We start from the raw sequence: 18,728 nt of genomic DNA, 5'->3' as shown, positions 1-18,728 counted from the left end.
TCATCATTAAAAAAAGTAAGTCAAACCACAGCCGAACCTCCAACGCCTTCCTACCACACTTAAAATCTCAAATGGTTTCTGTAGCCTCCAAGTTCTAATTTGTTTGGACCCCTGGCTATCTTCCTGGTATTATCTCTAAAATCCTCCCTTTTACTCACATGCTCTGGGCACACTGTGCCTGCACACCTTAAGCATACCTCAACCACAGGGCATTTGCACTTGCTGCTGCTTCAGCCTGAAATGCTTTCAATTCCACAATTACTCACCTGGCTCACACCCTGGCTTGATTCGTGTCCCGGCTCAAGTGGCACCCTCTCAGAGAGGCCACCTCTGATCAATGAATATGAAAGTAGCATCGCAACTTACTTTCTACCCCCACCCTTGCTTTTTGATTCATTATAGCTATTGTATAACTTTACATGCAATTATATTATATGCTCATGTACGTTTGGGGTCTGGTCTGCACTAGGATGGAGGCTCTCTGAAGGAAGGGCTTCTCTTAACTTATTTAATGCTATGTCTCGAAAGCCTAGAATAGTTGCTGATGCACGGTGATGGCCCAAAACATATGAATTAACTGAAATGAATTTCCAGCTGTTCTATCAAAATAAGTCATGTGCTTTTCAACCTCCATTCTTGTACAAGACCCACATCCTACTCCAACTACAATCCCTAGCCAGTCCAGGAAAAGCTCCAGTGAATCACAGCAGCAGGGAGACCTCAGGTCGAAGAGAAGGGAAAATCATCTTGCCCTTTTCACCATCTCCTGCAGAATCCAACTCATCAAAGTTTCTTGATGTTACAGAATGAGAAGCCTTTGGTGTGTTCAAGGTGAATGAGACAGCCACATAAACACGTCTTTCAGGAACGAAAATCAGAATGAAACCACCAATATTGCAGTTGGAGCCACTGACAACGAAAACACATTCCCTTGTAGATACAGTCTCATAAACCACACATGCTAGTGAGACACGTTTCCTCTATGTGACCAGCAAAGCAGAATCGACGTGTTGGCATCTACAAAAGACCCAAGTAAAAATAATCACTTTTCCTTTGGGAACTGAAAGAAAAATTCTTCAGGGCTTCCATTGCTCCTATCTTATGATTTGCATCTCACCTCCTCTGCCCCAAGCCACAGACAAAACTGTCCGGCCATCTCTGCCCTCATAGACAGCTGTATAAGAATAACGCTTCTTTATAAGAATTTCAGGTATCAAATCCATCAAGCCCTCCAAACAGACTTTAAGCATCTTGTTGATCTCTTTTTCTCATTTCAATAGAGATAAGTTGCCTTCCTGGGTCAAATACTGAAATCCAGGAGACACCAGGGTGCAATTAAACCCACCCTAAGAAGTGTTGTATATACGGAGGGGAGAGCTCCAGACAGCTGGGCTGTTTAGGGTGTGGGTGCCCTGGGTTTTTTCCAGTATGTAGGAAATAAGAAAGACTTCATTGAAACCATGAGTCACAACCTTTGTTGACTGCGCAGTTCTGACTTTTCATTTTCATTCTATGAGGAGGGTGGTCTGGCTGGGAGATAATTCACATTTGATTGATATGGGTGTCTCCTTTTTCATGCTTGATTCGAAATTCAGAGTTCAAATTGAACCTTATGAAGCATACAACATATTATTAATATGGCCATCAAAGCAACAGGGATATCTCTCTCAATTTGAAATTTGATCAATAGCAATTCATTAAGAATTTACGGAGCAGCCATCCTAAATTAGACAAGGTAGATGAAAACACTCTCTCGACTCAGGCAAACTTTCATTGTCTGCAGCCTCTTTTCGAAATATTGTGTGTGGACCACTTGCTTATTACAAGGCAGGGTTTGTTAAGTCACGGGGCAAAATCAATATCTACCTCTTAGGTGGTAACTTCGCAATGTTTGATCTATGATGTCAAAATAGGACCTAAGACACACTGGAACATGCATACAGATTAACAGGGAAGACAGAGGCTCTGGACCACCAGTATAGCCACACAGGATGTTCATTAACATTTTCAACCAACCTTCTTCCCCACCCTGATTTCCCCTTTCGTTGCATGCTTCGTTCTCTATAGGTTCTTCAAACGTTAAATGTCGCGTATCCCAGGAAGGTTCCCCTGCCACCCCCAGCAAAGCAACCCCCCATCTTCTACTGTTAGGCATTAGTGAATGCACCACCTCTCACAAGGAGAAACAGAGATATGTAAGGCTAAAGGCTGGAGGGAAAACGGCCGAGTTTTCAAGAAAGGAGTAAGCTGGCGCTTTAAAATATGAACACGCATAACCTCAGGCACTCCCAGGGGAAGACTGTAACCCATTAAAAATATTGAGTCCGACCATCAGTGAAACAGAACAGAGAGGGCTGGGGATGTGTTCCTAGCTCTCCAGGCTTCCCTGATCTTTCTCTTTTTCTCCAAAGACTGTAAGCAGGGGGTGAAGCGTTAGCAAACACGCCTTTGTTCACTGCGCGCCATTGATCACATGTGCTTGGTTAACAGATGAATGTCTATGTGTCAGGCTCCGTTTAATGTATGTTTTTGAAGGTCATGGCACACTCAATGACATGAGAATGAGCTGTCATATCCTCCCTTGTAGACTAAAAGCAACACATTGGTAAGATCTCCTAGTCATTGTTTTGGTCAGAGTTTAGGCTTCAAAGCAAAAAAAAAAAAAAAAAAAAAAAATGTGTTGTTAAGGCACTCACCTATCTTGACATTTAATCAAGTAATTCCATGCTAATGGAAGTCCAAACATAACTGTTCTGAACCACATCAAAGCAAAAAGACAGGCGTTATTTTGATGGACACATCATGCAACTGTGCAATTTCCATTGGCCAATGCCCTGATTTCAAAATCAGAAGACTCTGTCTCTCTCATGTCCTGCTACTTGTAGTATGTTTTAAAAGAAAGAACTAGAGGATCTTTAACTAATGGAATAGAGATCCCCTTCTTATAAGACAGAGATAATTATATTCCCCAATGCCTCCAGCTTTACAGATTCGTTCTTTGAGGGCCTATAATATATACCAGTCATTCCATAAAGATCCCAAATAATCACATAGAAATCTGTGTGAACCCAGACATAATACGTCCAAAAACATAGAAGTCCCATGACTGTGTCCCTAAATCTCCCATTTAGTATTTCACCATACGATTATACCATAAGATTTTATTGCGGCTTCATTCAATATAGTGTTACTTTTCTGGATGATGTATTATTAAAACTGGAATTAAAATATCCAAGTTAGCAAAATGCCTACTGTCTTTTTAGACAGCAGAGCCGAAAAGCTCCAGCTATACTCCAAAGATATGACTTTCTTTCTTTTTTTTTTTTTTTAAACTAAACTTTCTAGTGTGACCGACTGCAGCATGTGAAGGGAAAAAAAAAAAAAAAAAAAAGGATACTGGGACTTGGATGGATGCATCAAGAAGTAGCAATGTTTGTTACCTGCAGAGGTGTTACAAGAAATTTCATCTGCTGCAACGAAGACGAACTGATTTCTGGAAGAGAAGATAAAATTCACAATACTGCTCGCTCAGGGGGAAATGCTCTCTCTGCCAATTGGTTCGATGTATTCAGATGAGGGGGAGGGAAGGGTGCTGCGTTTGGATGTTGCAAGGAAATGTGCTGCTCTCTCTTGGACCTAGAGAGTTTAGGAAGATCATGAAACAGGCATGCGGGGAACCCTTCAACAAAATCATGATGATGTCAGAACATGGACCATGTATAAGCTGTTGCATTGAAATATTAATTATGTGTTACTAAAATGTCATCATGCCAGGGTATGTTTCTAAGGCTAGGGCATTTCAAACTGAGCTTCTATGGATTTCTAATGCTCAAAGGAGGCTACACTAAAAAAAAAAAAAAGAAACAAAATTAGACTATCTATTAGAAAAAGAGTATACTGCAACTAGCTAGGAAAATCATAAAATCCCAAACTCTATTATTATAGTATAATATCCAAAAAATTTTTTTAAATGAAAGAAAAAGCAATACTGTCATTTCAGAAGAGTATGTTAAATGGTGTCATGTTATGGATAATAATTTCCTCACCAAATGAGGCTTGCTACATAAAGAAGGTAAGAGAACTCATCAATTGAAATAAACCCTGTCTTGCCAAATTATTTTTAACGATGCGGTATTAAAAAGAAAATAGAAATGGAAAATGCTGTTTCACTCTGATTTAGTAAATCCAGAAAGATGATAAAACTCTCTTAAGATGTTTCCAACTGTGCCATTTCCACAATGTAATGTTCTAATTCAGGGGTACTGTCTGTTTCTCTAGAAATAAGAACGTCTGCGTCAGGCAGATTACAAAAATGTCCCAATGAGATTGGCTAGGCTCTTAAATGCCGCAGAAGCAGGAGTATTGAGGCTTCTAATTCTCATTTGTTAGATTTTACTGTGCATAGGAATCATCTGGAACCCAGATAAATGCATTTTTGCCTTTTGGTTTGATTGGTCTTGTTCCAACGTTTCTAAAAGTATCTAGTGATTGAGCATCCCTTAAAACATCTTAAGAAAGTTTTACTATTGTAAGAGGTACACCCTGGAATACAAATAGAGCTACCATTTGAAAATTCACTAGAATTTAACATTCAGCTGAAGACTCTCATCATTGCCACACCAATGAAATCTCAACAAAATTATGCATGGTCTGAGGATAGCATTTTTTATGTTTCTCGTCCACATAACAAAAGTCATAACTAAGTTCATTTATCACCTCTCTTAAAACAATGAAAGTTAGTGTTGTTGGATGTTGGCTATCTTTTTGCTCTTTTACGAACTTTTTGGGCCCCATCGTTATCTGGCATCAACTTTTCAAGGTTTGAGAAGTAAAACTAGTATCCCTGAAAATGAAGCTGTTTGGGTTGAGTATCTGTTTTGACCTGCTCACCTAGGACTGACTCTAAGACACAGCTCAAATTACATGTATGATATTGTCCGGTGGACCAAACAAGTACTTTGGAAGGACCTCTGTTTCTAGCACGATCAAAAGAAGAACGTACTGTAACCAAGAACGGTGATCTGGTTTATCTAAGGGGCAAGCTCTTTGGAAGAGCCATTCTCTTATCTACGAGGGGGGCCTCATTCGTGAGGTGGCCCTATCCCATCCATACTCGCTAACCCTAAACGCACTTCTCCCTTGAGTCTCTCTTCTGCATTTTCCCTAAGAAACTATCCAGCGTGCTAGACTCTGGGAAAGCCATGCAAGGCAACCAACACAGATTAAAAAACAGTGATTGGGCTTCCCTGGTGGCACAGTGGTTGAGAGTCCGCTTGCTGATGCAGGGGACACGGGTTCGTGACCCGGTCCGGGAAGATCCCACATGCCGCGAAGCGGCTGGGCCCGTGAGCCATGGTCGCTGAGCCTGCGCGTCTGGAGCCTGTGCTCCGCAACGGGAGAGACCACAACAGTGAGAGGCCCGCGTACCGAAAAAAAAAACACAAAACAAACAACAACAAAAAAAACAGTGATTGGATGAAGAGGGAAAACTTGTAAAAATGCAGCCTGCAAGTATGATTATAAAGCAATGAGGCCCTTTTCTTTAATTGTACCAGATTTTTAGAAACTATGATGGCTGTTCTTCATATCACTCTTATTTTTGACATGATATACTTACTCTTTAAAAAAATGCTACACTTTCTCCATTTCCTTCTTCTTTTTTGTTTTTGAAATCTATATATTTGGACTTTTTTCAGTGTCTTTGATTACTGGGCAAATTTCTAAACAAAGGGGATCACTCCCGTTGATGACTTACTGTCTTCAAAAGAGTTGGCTGAGACTGCCTCCAACTATCAAATCGTCTACATCAAAGTTTAGAGAGTTATCACCAACATTTTAAAGAATATGCCATGGGCTCTGCAGCAGTGCCAAAAAAGGAGTATAAACATATTTGTAAAAAAGTAGTAATCCACTGGACGTACCAATTCTGTACTTTTTTTTAATCCACACAAGCAGTCCCACTACATCCAAGGAAGGTTACCCTAACGTCTTAGAAAAGTGCATTCCTATGAAGCTCATTAATTCCATGGAGTAAGCCTGTGTGATCACCCCTCCCTCTGAACTACTCTTTCATCAATTGATTATAAGTACAATTAATAGGAAATGCCTGGCAAATATAGCCTGGTAAGAGACATCCCACATGTCAGGCCAACAGAAGAATTTGGGTAGAATAAGGGGCAGGTTTCATTGTGGTGTCTATGTCTCCTCCGTTAGGACACTTTTATATACAATTCTGTTTCTCTCCACTTGAAATTGAAGATAAACCATGTCTTTTAGTCTGCCCATAAAATGATATGACCCTCTCGGTGAAATTATTTACCCCAAATGACCAGAGAGAGGTATGATCAAAGAGATTAAAGACCTAGCAGAGAAGTCTGCTGTTCCCAAACTGTCAGGAAAACTTAATGATCAGAGCAACCCAGGTGTGCTCTGGACGGTGGGGGGGGGGGGTCACCTCTCAAGAGGGCAAAGGAGCCTGGCACGGGGCCTGTCCCCTTTTGCTAATCCTGGTCTGCTCTTCACTGTCAACCCAGGCCTGAGGACGTAAACTTCAAATGCAGTTGGACCTTATTTTCAGCAAACTGGTTTGTGCAGTGGCTGTTGATGATTAGGTCTGGCCGAGTCATTCTCAACCTTGGCTGGACAGGGTAAACAGCTGGTGTGCTTCTAAAATTCCTAGTGACCGGTTAAATGGGCAGCTCTGTAAGTGGGTCTCAGGCATCTGTAGTTTCTAAAGACCTCCAGGTGATTGTATTTTGCAGCCAAGGCTGAGAAGCGCTTGTCTAGCTGAATGGTTCTCCCCTTGGCTGCCCCTAGATTCACAGGGAGAAGTTAAAAGCAATAAAGCCGAGCCCTACTCCTGGGGGTCCTGGCATAATTGTTCCGGGACTGGATCTGGAAAGAGGTAGCTTAGAAAATGCTCGGCAGGTGCATCTTATATCAGCCACAGCCGGGAAGCACTTGGGGATGGTACAAATGCAGAGTGGAAAGGGGGCTGGATCACCAGATCTCTTGCAGGTTTTGCTTCTTTTGCAGCTTCCATTTTGCCACCCACCATGCTGGCCTCTAAGACAACCAGCTGTGTGGTTACTGAGGATGCCCAGGAACGGTTACTTCTAGTTTCTGAAGACCTTCTAAAAGAATGGGCTTTAAACCTCATTTCTGCAGAAGCTGGTGAAAGTGGCCATAATATCACCCTCTCTGTTTTTGCTTCCTCCTCTGTTCATCTTCTTTCACTGTCTCCAATGGATATACTCAAGTTGATCTAGGCAGGGTCTTCCCATTTTTTCCTAGTGAGTCTGCATCTAATTCTCTACCATTTTTTTCACCTAGAATTCCTCTCTATTTTTGACCTCTCCCTCTACTCCAGAACTTCTCAAACTTCCCTGAAGACAATTATCTACAATGTTTGTTAAAAATATAGATGCCTGGGTTTCAACCCTGACCACCTGCATCAGAATTTCCAGGAGAGAGGTCTGATCATCTGGACCCCACTCATACCTCCAGGGAGGGAATTGTGGTTTTAGGCATTTTTTTTTTACCATGGAGAAATCTGAGAAATCATGCTGAGAGATCTCCTGCAAGTTCATTCTCGTTTTCATTTCAAAGCCCACCTTTCCCAGGAAGACTCTTAGATATACGGAGGCTTTGTGGGAGAAGAGAGGATTGCTAATTTAAGAAAAATAAGGAAATAGTAAATTACCGAGCACAAGAGAGAAGGCTATGTTCATCTTGACTCTTTGGAGTGTTGACACCAAAGAGCCACACCTAAAGTTGATGGGGCGCTTATCCATGACAGGCGGTTGCCAAGTGCTGTGCATATGTATCATTCAATTTTCCTTACAATCTCTCTTATTATCCCCACGTTCAAAAACGAGGAAATGGAGACACAGAAGGTTATGTAATGTGAACAAGATGTTAAGTGAAATCTGGACATTGTTGGATTGGCTCAAGACTCTAATTTTTTTTTTTTTTGCTTAAGTATAAAAATCATAATAAAAATATTTTATTATTTTTAACTAAAGTATTTACAATAGTTATTTTTAAATAAGTTTGTTTACACTAAATAAATATTGTAAATAAAAATTTACAATATTTATTTTTTAACTAAAGTATTTACAATATTGATTTATAATATTTATTAGTTTCAGGTGTACAACATAGTGATTCAATATTTTTATAGAGTAGACTCCATTTAAAGTTATTATAAAATAATGACTACATTCCCCTGTACTTTATATCCTTGTTGCTCATTTATTTTACACATAGTAGTTTGTATCTCTTCATCCCATACCCTTATCTCCCCCCTCTCCCTTTCTTCTCCTCACTTATTCTCTATATCTGTGAGTCTGTTTCTGTTTTCTTATATATATTCATTTGTTTTGTTCTTTTAGATTCCAAGACCCCAACTCTCATTCACCCTCTAAGATTCTGCTCAGGGATGCTCACAACAGAGGGTATTGAGTCAGTAATGGGTGTGGCTTCTCTGCGGAGGAATTTTCTAACATGGTCTTTCTCTCTTTTTAATATATTACCAGACTTCCTGATGTTTTACGATGATTTCCATAGACTGACCACCCAGACTGTGGATCTGACTCAGCTGGTGGTACATTTACATGAGTCCTGTGACTTGCCATGTTATCCTTATTATCCTACTTTTCACCTTCCGTGAAATCTCATCTCTTGGCAATTTAATTTTCTTCTAAAAATCACCCACAGCTGAATCCTAAGAGTCAAATGAAAATAACAGCCAGCCAGTGTTGCTGGAAGGGGTGTGGGAAGCTAGGTATCAACAAGATACAGAGAAAATTCTGGCATAGGTTGGGGTGGAGGGAAAGGCCAGACAGGAGGTTCTCCCATCAAATAATACTGGCTTTAAGTTCTACTGTTAAAGATTCTGGTCATTTATCATTCTTTGGCCTCAATTCTTTTTTGTCACTATTGTTACACAAAACTCAGGGTTGGTGCCATTCATAGCAAGTTTCCTTTTGTATCCAATGCTAGGAATATTCAATCGAACACACACACACACACACACACACACACACACACACACACTATGTGAATAAAACCCTCCAAGGCTATCTACTAAAAAACCCCTACAGCCTGAGAAGTGGGTCTTCTGGTCGGGCAGACGGCAGCCCCAAGATGGCAGTGGGACAAAGTCAATTTAATTCTATCTGTAGTCTCCGGGGCATCTATTAGATATAAGACAGAGGTTCTCAAACCTGACTGCCCATTACAATCGGCTAAGATTTTTTAAAATATAAAATACCAATCACCAGGCCATTTTAAAAAATATAACATACCAATTACCAGGCCCGATCATTAAAGAACAGAATCTTTGAGAGTGGTACCCAGGCACAGGTATGCCTGAAAAGCCGCTCAGGTGATTCTAACGTGTCTGCCAGCATTGAGAACTAATTTCTCACTGTGCAAATATTCTCTGAACATATGTGCCCTGACTTCGCAGGAAATAAGAGTTGTGTCTTCTGGGTTTTTTTTTGTTTGTTTTTTTTTTAATTAAATTGCACTAGTGTTGATCTCCATCACGGGGAATCCAGCCTTGAGTATTTCCTGAACAGTTAAATATAACATGCAGAAAAAAGGTGCTCCTATTAAAATTCCATTTGGTGCCTTTGCTAAATTGTTTACTGGTGTTGTTCATTCACTTCTCAGATGGTTAATGAGGGCTTACAACGTGCCGGGCACCCAGCTAAGCTTAAGGGATTTGATGCCATGCTCATGGCATGTAAATCACTGAGGAATATCTATACTGGGCTTGGCTATCTCGAAGCTCATAATCTGATTATATTTCAGTTTTATCACCTTGAAAGGGAGACCGATTTGCTTGTGATCAGTATTTTACCTCTGTCACCCTGACTCAGTTCTAAAACTCTAGAATTGTACAAATCCCATTCAGATTCATATTTTTCCCTGCCCTGTTGTAATCTTTATATATATATATATATATATATATATATATGTGTGTGTGTGTGTGTTTCTGTGTGTGTGTGTGTGTGTGTGTATATATATATATATATTATATATATATTTAGTATTCTATCATATGTACTTCAAGAGGCCATGGCCAATTGTAGAATTGAGGTGAGGTATAAAGAAACAAACAAGCAAGCGAATAAAAAGATTGACTATAGACTCCTCTGAAAGGGTCTATCCTGGTATTTTTTTATTTTAAAAGGGGACTGCATTAACACCCATTCAAAACTATGTTATTGAGCCCCAGTTCCTACTGCTAACACTGCACACATAAAAATGTTTAAGTGCAAAAGGAGTTAAGTACTGTGAATCTGTCCCCAGTGTGAATATTCCATCCAAAATCTCTGAGTTTTAGAGATTCAAATGCAAGAGCATCTCCATTTCCTGGAGACCTGGGGAGAGTCCACTTCTGTAATTTTAGTATCTCCAACATTTAATAATCTCCCCGGTTCCCACTGTACCACTTTCTCGGCTAAAGTGAAAGAGAACTGTGAGTCTGGAAGCTGGGCCTGGTCACATACAAGCTGTGTTCCAATAGAAAAATCATTTCACCTTTCTGGGCCTCAGCTTCCTCATCTGGAAAATGGGAATGAAAATAGCACCTACCCCTCTTAGATTTTTGTTTGTTTTGTGCAGATCAATGAGAACATGAATGGGAAAGCACTTTATTTGGGGGGAAAACATCATGTATTTTTCTGGCTGCGTGGACTCATGAAAAATACAGGCTTCTCTCTCCCCACAAAGAGGCCTGGTGTTTGTGTTGTTAAGTCCTGGGCTTCTGGGGTTTTAGGGCAAGTGGGAGATAGTTAAGAGCCTTTCGAGGTTATAGGTCATTTTACAGGTGGGCTGGAGCCTCCAAGGAAGGCAAAATCCCACCTCAGCTTTGGTTGGGCAGAAGGAGCTTCTCATGTGAATGAGTGCCTATCACAGGGTGGAAACGGGTCTGGCAAGTTCTCTGAACAGCATACGTGTTCTCTAGGGGAAGCAGCCCTCATATGGCTGAGGGGGTCCCCGAGTTTCTGGAGGCTTGGGAAGAGCAGCAGGTATCCAGGCTGAGGCTCTGGAGGGTGGAGAGGCCATGCTGAGAAGGTCTGGGTCCACTTAGGAGTTATGTGCAAAATGAAGTGAGCTGATGGTAGAAAGTTCCCTGGAGTTCCAATAACCCACCTCCACCACAGTATTGGACTTCTCACCAAGCACAATGGGAAAAGGGCAGCATCGGCAGATTTAGTTTGAGTTTTTTTAACTCTTTAAATCTAAAGCCATGTTGATTTGGGGGCTGGGTTTACACTGGGAGAACTGGTTGTTCTTCCTAAGAAGCTGATGCATCCCTGACAGCCTGAGCTCCTTCCTCCTTGGACAGAAAAGAGAAGCAATAATCCAGGAGAAAGATGAACAGAAGGACAGGCTGTTTGATCTCATGGTTCCCAGTTGCTTCTTCCTTCAATATTTTTTGGCCCAACGTATTTTTCCCCAGTTTTGAGATATGATTGACAAATTAAAATTTTTATAATCAGGTTGTACGTGCTTTTTTAAAGGTGTGCAAAGTGATGATTTAATATCCATGTACATTGTGAAATGACTATGACAATCAAGCTAATTAACACATCCATCACTTCACATAGTTACCTTCCTTTGTGTGTGGTGAGGACACCTCAGTTCTACTCTCTTAGCAAATTTCGGGTCTATGTATTTTCATATTTCTAGGATGGAAGTCAAGATTGAAAAACGAAACACCACCAACAAAAAAACTTCTAGAGTCAAAAAAATTCTCCTGACTCTGAAAACCTGCTGCCACAAGGACGGACTCATTTTGGGGCCAAGAACAAAACAAAATATGCCTATAGTTTAGTGATGCTGCTGCTAATAAAAATAAGGAGGATAATGATGTTGAGGAGGATGACTGATGATATCCTGAGGGCTACTCAGTATCAGTGCTATTCAAGGAGCTTTTTCTTCATGACCTCAATTAATTCTCACAACAACCCATGGAGGCAGGCATGATTCATCGGCCCCACTCTAAAGATGAGGCAGTGGAGAGTCAATTAGCCTCCCTGTACTACCGCGTGTAGTAAGCAACTTACTGAGATTCAGTCTCTATATGTAAATCTCTGATCACAGTCTGTTGGTGTATAAGCAAAGATTTGCCAACGCATGTGCCAATCAAAGAATAGATACAATGAGTATGAAAGACCCTGCTTTACATCTTGGTCAGGCCAATGACAAGTTGGGGAAGGCACAGGTTCCCAGAATGTTAGTGTTATGGTGGGTCCTGAAGATTGCCTCATCTAAAAATGATTTGCACTTTTAGATACATTTAATTTAATTTGCTTGCTTTTGCCTGTATACATCCAATGCTTTCAAATAACCATATACACCCTAAAAAAATCTGTCAATAATCAATTGAGTTATTGATAACGCCATGCTTTTTTGCCACCTCTTTCAGTTTATAAAGCAATGTTCACCTTCATCTCTTTCTGATTCTAACTGGTGTTATGCTCTCCCTTTAGCAGATGACAAAATGGAGGCTCCATAAAGGTAAGAGAAATCAGATGTGACTTTTCCAGGGTACGTTTTACAACAGTGTGAGTTTACAGTATTACACAACCAATGAGGAGATATTAGCATGGAATCACTTTCATTATTCTTGGATCTTTGGAATCAAAAAATGATTATTTGTGGCCCTAAACTAGTTGAGGAAGGAAGTCAGAACAGAACGGATTGTGAGGAATGCCCAACCGTGGACAGCTCTTACTTTCTCCTTTAGGAAGGGAGAGAACAGAGAGATGTTTACAAAGCAACAAGTTACAATGACAAACTCTCTTACATGTGGAAGATTTGTGGAAGGAGAACTCAGAGTGAATATTATTTACTGCCTATCGGGGTAGAATTGAAGCACCCTGAGAATGGTGCTTCTCACAAATCACCCCGGGATCTTGAAAGTACAGATTGTGGTTCAGGTGGGGCTTGAGATTCTGCATTTCTCACAAGTTCCTGGTGAGGCCAATTTGGTTGGTCTGGGAACAATGCTTCTCAGAGTAAGGCTCTAAGGACCCTCAAGATGAACCACTTCAATCTTGAAATTTTAGAACAGAATAAGGTAAGCGCTTCTTTTCCTGTTGCTTGTTTTAGTTCGAGACAGATATTGAATAAACAATGAAAAGAACAACAGAGAAACTGTCTTTCTGGGAAAGCTGTGGAGCTAGTATTTTCCAGGAGACGTTTTTCAAGTGTCCCCACCCCCACAAGCTGGGCTCCTATTCTAGTTACTAGAAGTGGTCCACAAACCCTCTAACAATATAGAAATGGCAGGGGGGAAAAAGTCCCTCAATCTTTTAATGCAATCAAATTTCAAATTACAAAATTGGACCATGAAAGGAGATAGGGATTAAAAGGATGCTAGAAGCATCCAGCAATATTAGTTTTCTTTTTAAAGAGATTCCACGGCTGCAAAAACAGTGGGAACCACTGTTCCAGGTTATCAGACGTGTGATGTATGTCTAGACTCTCAGGCCAACACATTTCAATCTAAGTGATTAAGATAATTAAGGGAAAAGGGTGTTTGGCTTTGATTCTGTCTCATCTCCCCAGAATCTAATGATCTATCTGAACATTAACACATCATAATGTGGTAAGAATAAGCCTGGAAACAATGACAACATGGACAAGTTAGTTCCTCCTCAAGCTCTTACCTACCCGACTACCCTAAATTCTGATAGCGGTCCTACTCTAAATGCTTTGTATGGTAATTCAAGATGAAAGGCACTATGATTTGGAGGAGAGTCTCATTCCAGAAGAATAAATCACTGTGATTCACATCAGGGAGAAAACCATGAGAAGTCATTTATTTCTGTCCAATGACTGTTCACAGGCATGTATTACACACAAATATGAAAATAAGAGAGGCCACATTTAAGTAGAAGTCAGTTCTTCTGGAAAAGAATTAAAAGTTCTCTTCATAGGTACAAAAGTCAGAACTTGCTCTGATAACGTTAAAAGAAATACTAGAAATTTTTAAGTGAAAAGTCCCCTCTTACCCCCGAAGATTTTCTAGCATATCCGATAGTGATCAAAAACATAAAAGGCGAAGTGGAGCAGGTTTAATTTTCGTCACATTCACTAACGCTTCATCAGTTCAGAGTCTATCTACTGTGTGTATATTCCCTTCTACTTGACTAGAATACTGTCTTCTACGAGGAAAGTTCTTTATTTGCAACAGAAATGGCTCATCCAGAGGCTTCTGTGTACAGGTCCTCATCAGAGGTTCCTGACCAGCCTCTAGAAAGCTCTGGGCTTTCTCACCTGCTTCTAAACCTTTCACAGCTGAAGGACCCTGATGGCGCTACTGAAAAGATAGGTTTTATTTGCTTTTTTGTGGCCTATCAAGTCAATGATCTGCAACCCAAAAAGTATGTAATTAGGCCATGATATGACCAAAGGAGTTGTTACATCTTGTCTTGTCACTGGCAAACGTGTCTACCCAAATGGCTGTGACAGCTATGGTCTATTGGGTTTGGAATGTCCTTTAATATCTCCCCAACTCCTTCTTGGTCCAGTCTGTTGACTATTACAGGCTTGCTTCTTTTTTTAACTGCTTCAATTAAATTATATATTCATCTGGCAGTGCCTAACGGTTGTTAAGAAGCCGTTAAGATTATGGACCAAAGGCAAATACTTCTTGAAACAAAAACTTGAGCACTTTTTCATTTAACGTGTGCGCGCGTGTGTGTGTACCTGTCTGTAAATTAAAAAGAAGAGAAACTCAGGAAACACGCTGATCAGTAACAGCCATATTACTTTTCATCACTGAGAGCTTAGTGTCCATAAACACAAGTTCCCAAAATCACACTGATGCTACCAGCAAGAGCTCTACATTCCCTCCTTCACTATCTCTGAGAGTGGAATCAGCTCCAACCTGCAGAGCAGGCTAGCAGAAAATATAATTATCTTAGTTATCGTAATTTGTTTGGTGAACGTTCAATCAGAACTATTGATCCATAGGGAAAAATAAATAAATGAGAGCATGAAATTCCATTCTCTTCTTAATCATTAAGTTATCAAGTTGTGTCTCAGGTATGACTATTTGAAGCTGCAAACGTGCCTTTGCCCTGACTTTGTAACAATAGCATAAGGAGGTAGAAACAGTCCAAGACCCGGACCGACAGACATTGGACTTGAAGCCCAATAGTGGGATTTCCCAGAGTGTACATCACCCTGCCTGGACCTGCTTCTCCTATCCACACACTGGTGGTTCTACTTAGGATGACCACACATGTTCTTCTGGTTTTACGACAGTCCTAGTTGAAGCCTGCTGTCCTGGAGTCATTACTACCAGTGCATCCCTTCTCTGTTACGTCATCCCATTTTAAACGATCATTTCAATGTCCCATTTAAAATGATCCATTTTAAATGATCATTATATGGGTGCCCTAACTATACTGCTTACCTGATCAGGTCATTTGTTCCAATGTTTTATATAGTACCTGGCACACTAGAGACACTACGGAAAAAATTAACTTCAAAACAGAAATCTACGTGGTGAAAAGAGTTTTAAAAGTGGCAGGAAACATCATCTAAGACTGCTCACTTTAACAAAACCTGACATATCAAAATCTAAACTTTGGAGGACTGATCAATTTGGGGGGCTTAAGTAGCCAAAAAAAAAAAGCATGTTTTTCCGTTAAAAAAAATGCAAAACAAAGCAAACATAAATTATTCTTGGAACTCAGTGGATTAAAAAGGATTAGAGTTGCATATAATCCTACCTACTATATTTTAAAAGTCTTGTCCACATCATAATCAGTTGAGTATATTTGGTCATTATCCTCCCTAAACTTTGCTTGACTCTGGAATCAGTTAAAGAAACAACAGATTCAAACCCCTGGATTATAGAGATTCAGGTGTAACTGAAATAACCTAGGTATTTTTGGTTTCCTCTAAGCTCACTGTTGCTACCCAGATTTAAAGCTCTTAATGGACTATGTTGTGGGAATATGAAATAAAATATGAAAAACTGGAATTTATGACTATGAAAATATAAACATGAAAATGAAAACAAGAGTATCTTATGTACTGCCCTTGATGCACTGAATATTTCATAGGCAGTGTCTCAAAACTTCCAAACCACTCTGTGAGGTGGAATCAATATACCCACCACAGATGAGGTGACGGAGGGCAAAGAAACGACTTCTCAAGGTTGCTCCACTAAGATGCAATAGAGCCTGGGGATTCAGGGCATAGACATTAGCTCTCAAGTTGAGCTGAACATCTACTTCACCCTTCCCCAAGCTCGTCTTCCCCATCTGTACCATGGCGGTCAATTTAATACTTAGTGAGACAGTTCAGTGACTGTCTTTGTAAAGCACTTAGAACACTTAGTGCTATCACATAGTAAGGACTCCATACACAGCCATTGTTATTATTGCTATTATCATAATTATTGTTATCGTTATCACAGAGAGATGATTTGAATCAAAGTTTGCTCAGTTACTGTATTAAACTTCAAGAAGTCTTAAGAAATAGTGCAAGTACCAAAGTCCTCTATTTCCACCTAATGAACATTTTCACAGGAGCATTCTCATATATATGGCAAGTTTTATTGAAGCAATTTATTTTCATGTAGTATGTGTGCCTTGTAACAGGAAACTCACAGGCAATCCCTGTTTCTTTCTTGTTACCCTGAAGCTGTCTAGAATAATTAGCTTCCCTTTCTCTTCCTGAGGGGATGCTGAATCACCAAAAAAAAAAAAAAGAATCAGTTAAGAAAGTAAACTTTAAACCAGAAAGAAGAATAAGAATATAAATAAAAACAAGGAAATATTATATACAATACTATGTATGAATATATATTTCAACCTGGTGTTCTAATTTTAAAGACTGGATGTGCTTTTCTGGGCACTGGGGTACAGAAGGATATAAATAAAGGCATTAGTGTCTCATTTCTATTACGAGTTCACAGAGCATCATTTTCTTTTCTTAATTGCAGAGCCCAGAAGAGCTCATCAGGATGAGTGAAAACAGTGGAAAAGATTAAAAGCTAAAATCAAGAACAACTTCAACAGGGCACTATCAATAAAAGATAGTGGAGTAACTATTGCTGCCATGTTTTAACTCAACAGATTAGAATGTGAGTCCAAAATAGCTTCCTTCCGACCCTGAATCTTTGTCTTAACTGCAGATCTATCCCCTCATGAACTAAGCCCTCAGTTTCTCGTTCATCTGAGAATACTATTCTTGGCATCACCAAGTTTTAGAATGCTCTCACTCTATTTTTAATTTAAATCCACCCGTGGATTTCTCAAAAAAAGATTGAAAATGTAAATAAAATATAATAAGGAGTCTATCATAGAGTTGCCAACTTTTACTTTGCCAAGGAAGAACATTAAAAACAAAACTGGATAAAAAAAGAAGAAAGCAAAGCTGTTGTCATCATTTCATACAAGAAAAGCTATTTTTCACAGCATATGCGAAAGAAGCACGGGTAAAGCCTGGCCATTCCCCAGACAAGGGAGTTGACGGCCATATTACATTATCCGTGTTCTTCTCCTGTCCTGGTAAACCAGTAAGTGTCATCAGGTCTTGAGCTGGCCAAGGGAGCTAGTGCTTCACACAAAGCACCAGGATAAGACCTTGAAATCCCTCCTTACACACATCTACAAAGGATGGGTGCAGGGGCTTGTGACTGCTTTTTAATCAGAAACAGTTTCCACCCTTATCTAACTTGGTTCACATAAGAGGAATGGGAAAAAACAATGCAACTTCCCGCCTTTCTCTGCTTTGCATGGTCTACCCTCATTAAGGGATCCACATTACCCATAGATGAAGCTTTCTATATTCTACTCCACAGCAAGAGAAAGTAAAATTGTTAAGTCCCTAAAGTATAACAGTATTTTTAAAATTAACCTTTCTACCAAAAAAACCCTTAAATGGTAAATTAAATTTTCCATTCAGGGGGCTCATATGCTTTATAGGCTGACAACCCCTTCATTTTTAGTCTATATGATTTGGTAAGGACTCCACATAAAATGGTGTATCGTTTTAAATGCAATTATTAGCCTTATTTTAATGACGGCATTTCTCTATTATTTAATCTAAATCTAGGACGTCAAAAGTCCTAAAGTAGAGAGAGTACCCACATAAATGGAAATCAACTCAAACCCCTTTAGTTTTTCAGTTTAGATCAAACTAAGGTTGTGAGTAAGGATTTAGTTCTACGTCCTGTAGTTTAGCTTATGATGAAATATTATAAGAGCATAGAAATGATAGTTTTTTCCTATCTGTCCATCCTTCCTTCCTTCTTTCTTTCTTTCCTTCCTTCTTTCCTCTCTCTCTCTCTCTCGCTCACTTTCTCTCTTTTCCTTTTCTTCCATTCTTCCTCCCTCCCTCCGTCCCTTCTGCCCTCCTTCCCTCCCTTCCTTCCTTTTTCTCTCTTCTCCCTTTCTTTCCATTCATCCACCTAACCACCTACGTATCTATTTATCTATCATCTATCTACCTTTCTAACCATCCATCCATCCATCTATCCATCCACCCATCTATGCATGTATGTATCCATCCATCCCTACCACCCATATAATTTTAAATAGTTGATCTACAGATCAACCTCTCCATGACTCCAAAGACATGACTACTTATTCCTATTGAGTTTTAAGAAAGAACTACTAATCTATTTCTCTCTGAGATAGAACCTTTTATTCATAGGTTGTAGTATCACATTTAATAGATGTTCT

The 18,728-nt window shown here is 39.8% G+C and overlaps 1 protein-coding gene across 10 annotated transcripts in view; it reads right to left on the bottom strand.

The window, feature by feature from the left end:
* RBFOX1 (RNA binding fox-1 homolog 1) overlaps nt 1-18,728 on the bottom strand; it is a 1,498,136-nt gene that overhangs the window by 14,547 nt on the left and 1,464,861 nt on the right. For 5 of the 10 annotated variants that reach the window (XM_029222049.1, XM_029222046.1, XM_029222048.1 and 2 more), the window contains one exon: nt 3,441-3,493. The exons of the other annotated variants lie outside the window; for them this stretch is intronic. In XM_029222049.1, coding sequence (XP_029077882.1) covers nt 3,441-3,493 — 53 coding nt within the window. The remainder of the gene's footprint in view (nt 1-3,440; nt 3,494-18,728) is intronic. 10 annotated transcript variants of the gene reach the window in all.

Source organism: Monodon monoceros, unplaced genomic scaffold (assembly GCF_005190385.1).
Source record: "Monodon monoceros isolate NGI ecotype Baffin Bay Population unplaced genomic scaffold, NGI_Narwhal_1 Super_Scaffold_13, whole genome shotgun sequence".
Taxonomy (NCBI): Eukaryota; Metazoa; Chordata; class Mammalia; order Artiodactyla; family Monodontidae; genus Monodon; species Monodon monoceros.
This window is presented reverse-complemented; position numbering and strand designations above follow the sequence as displayed.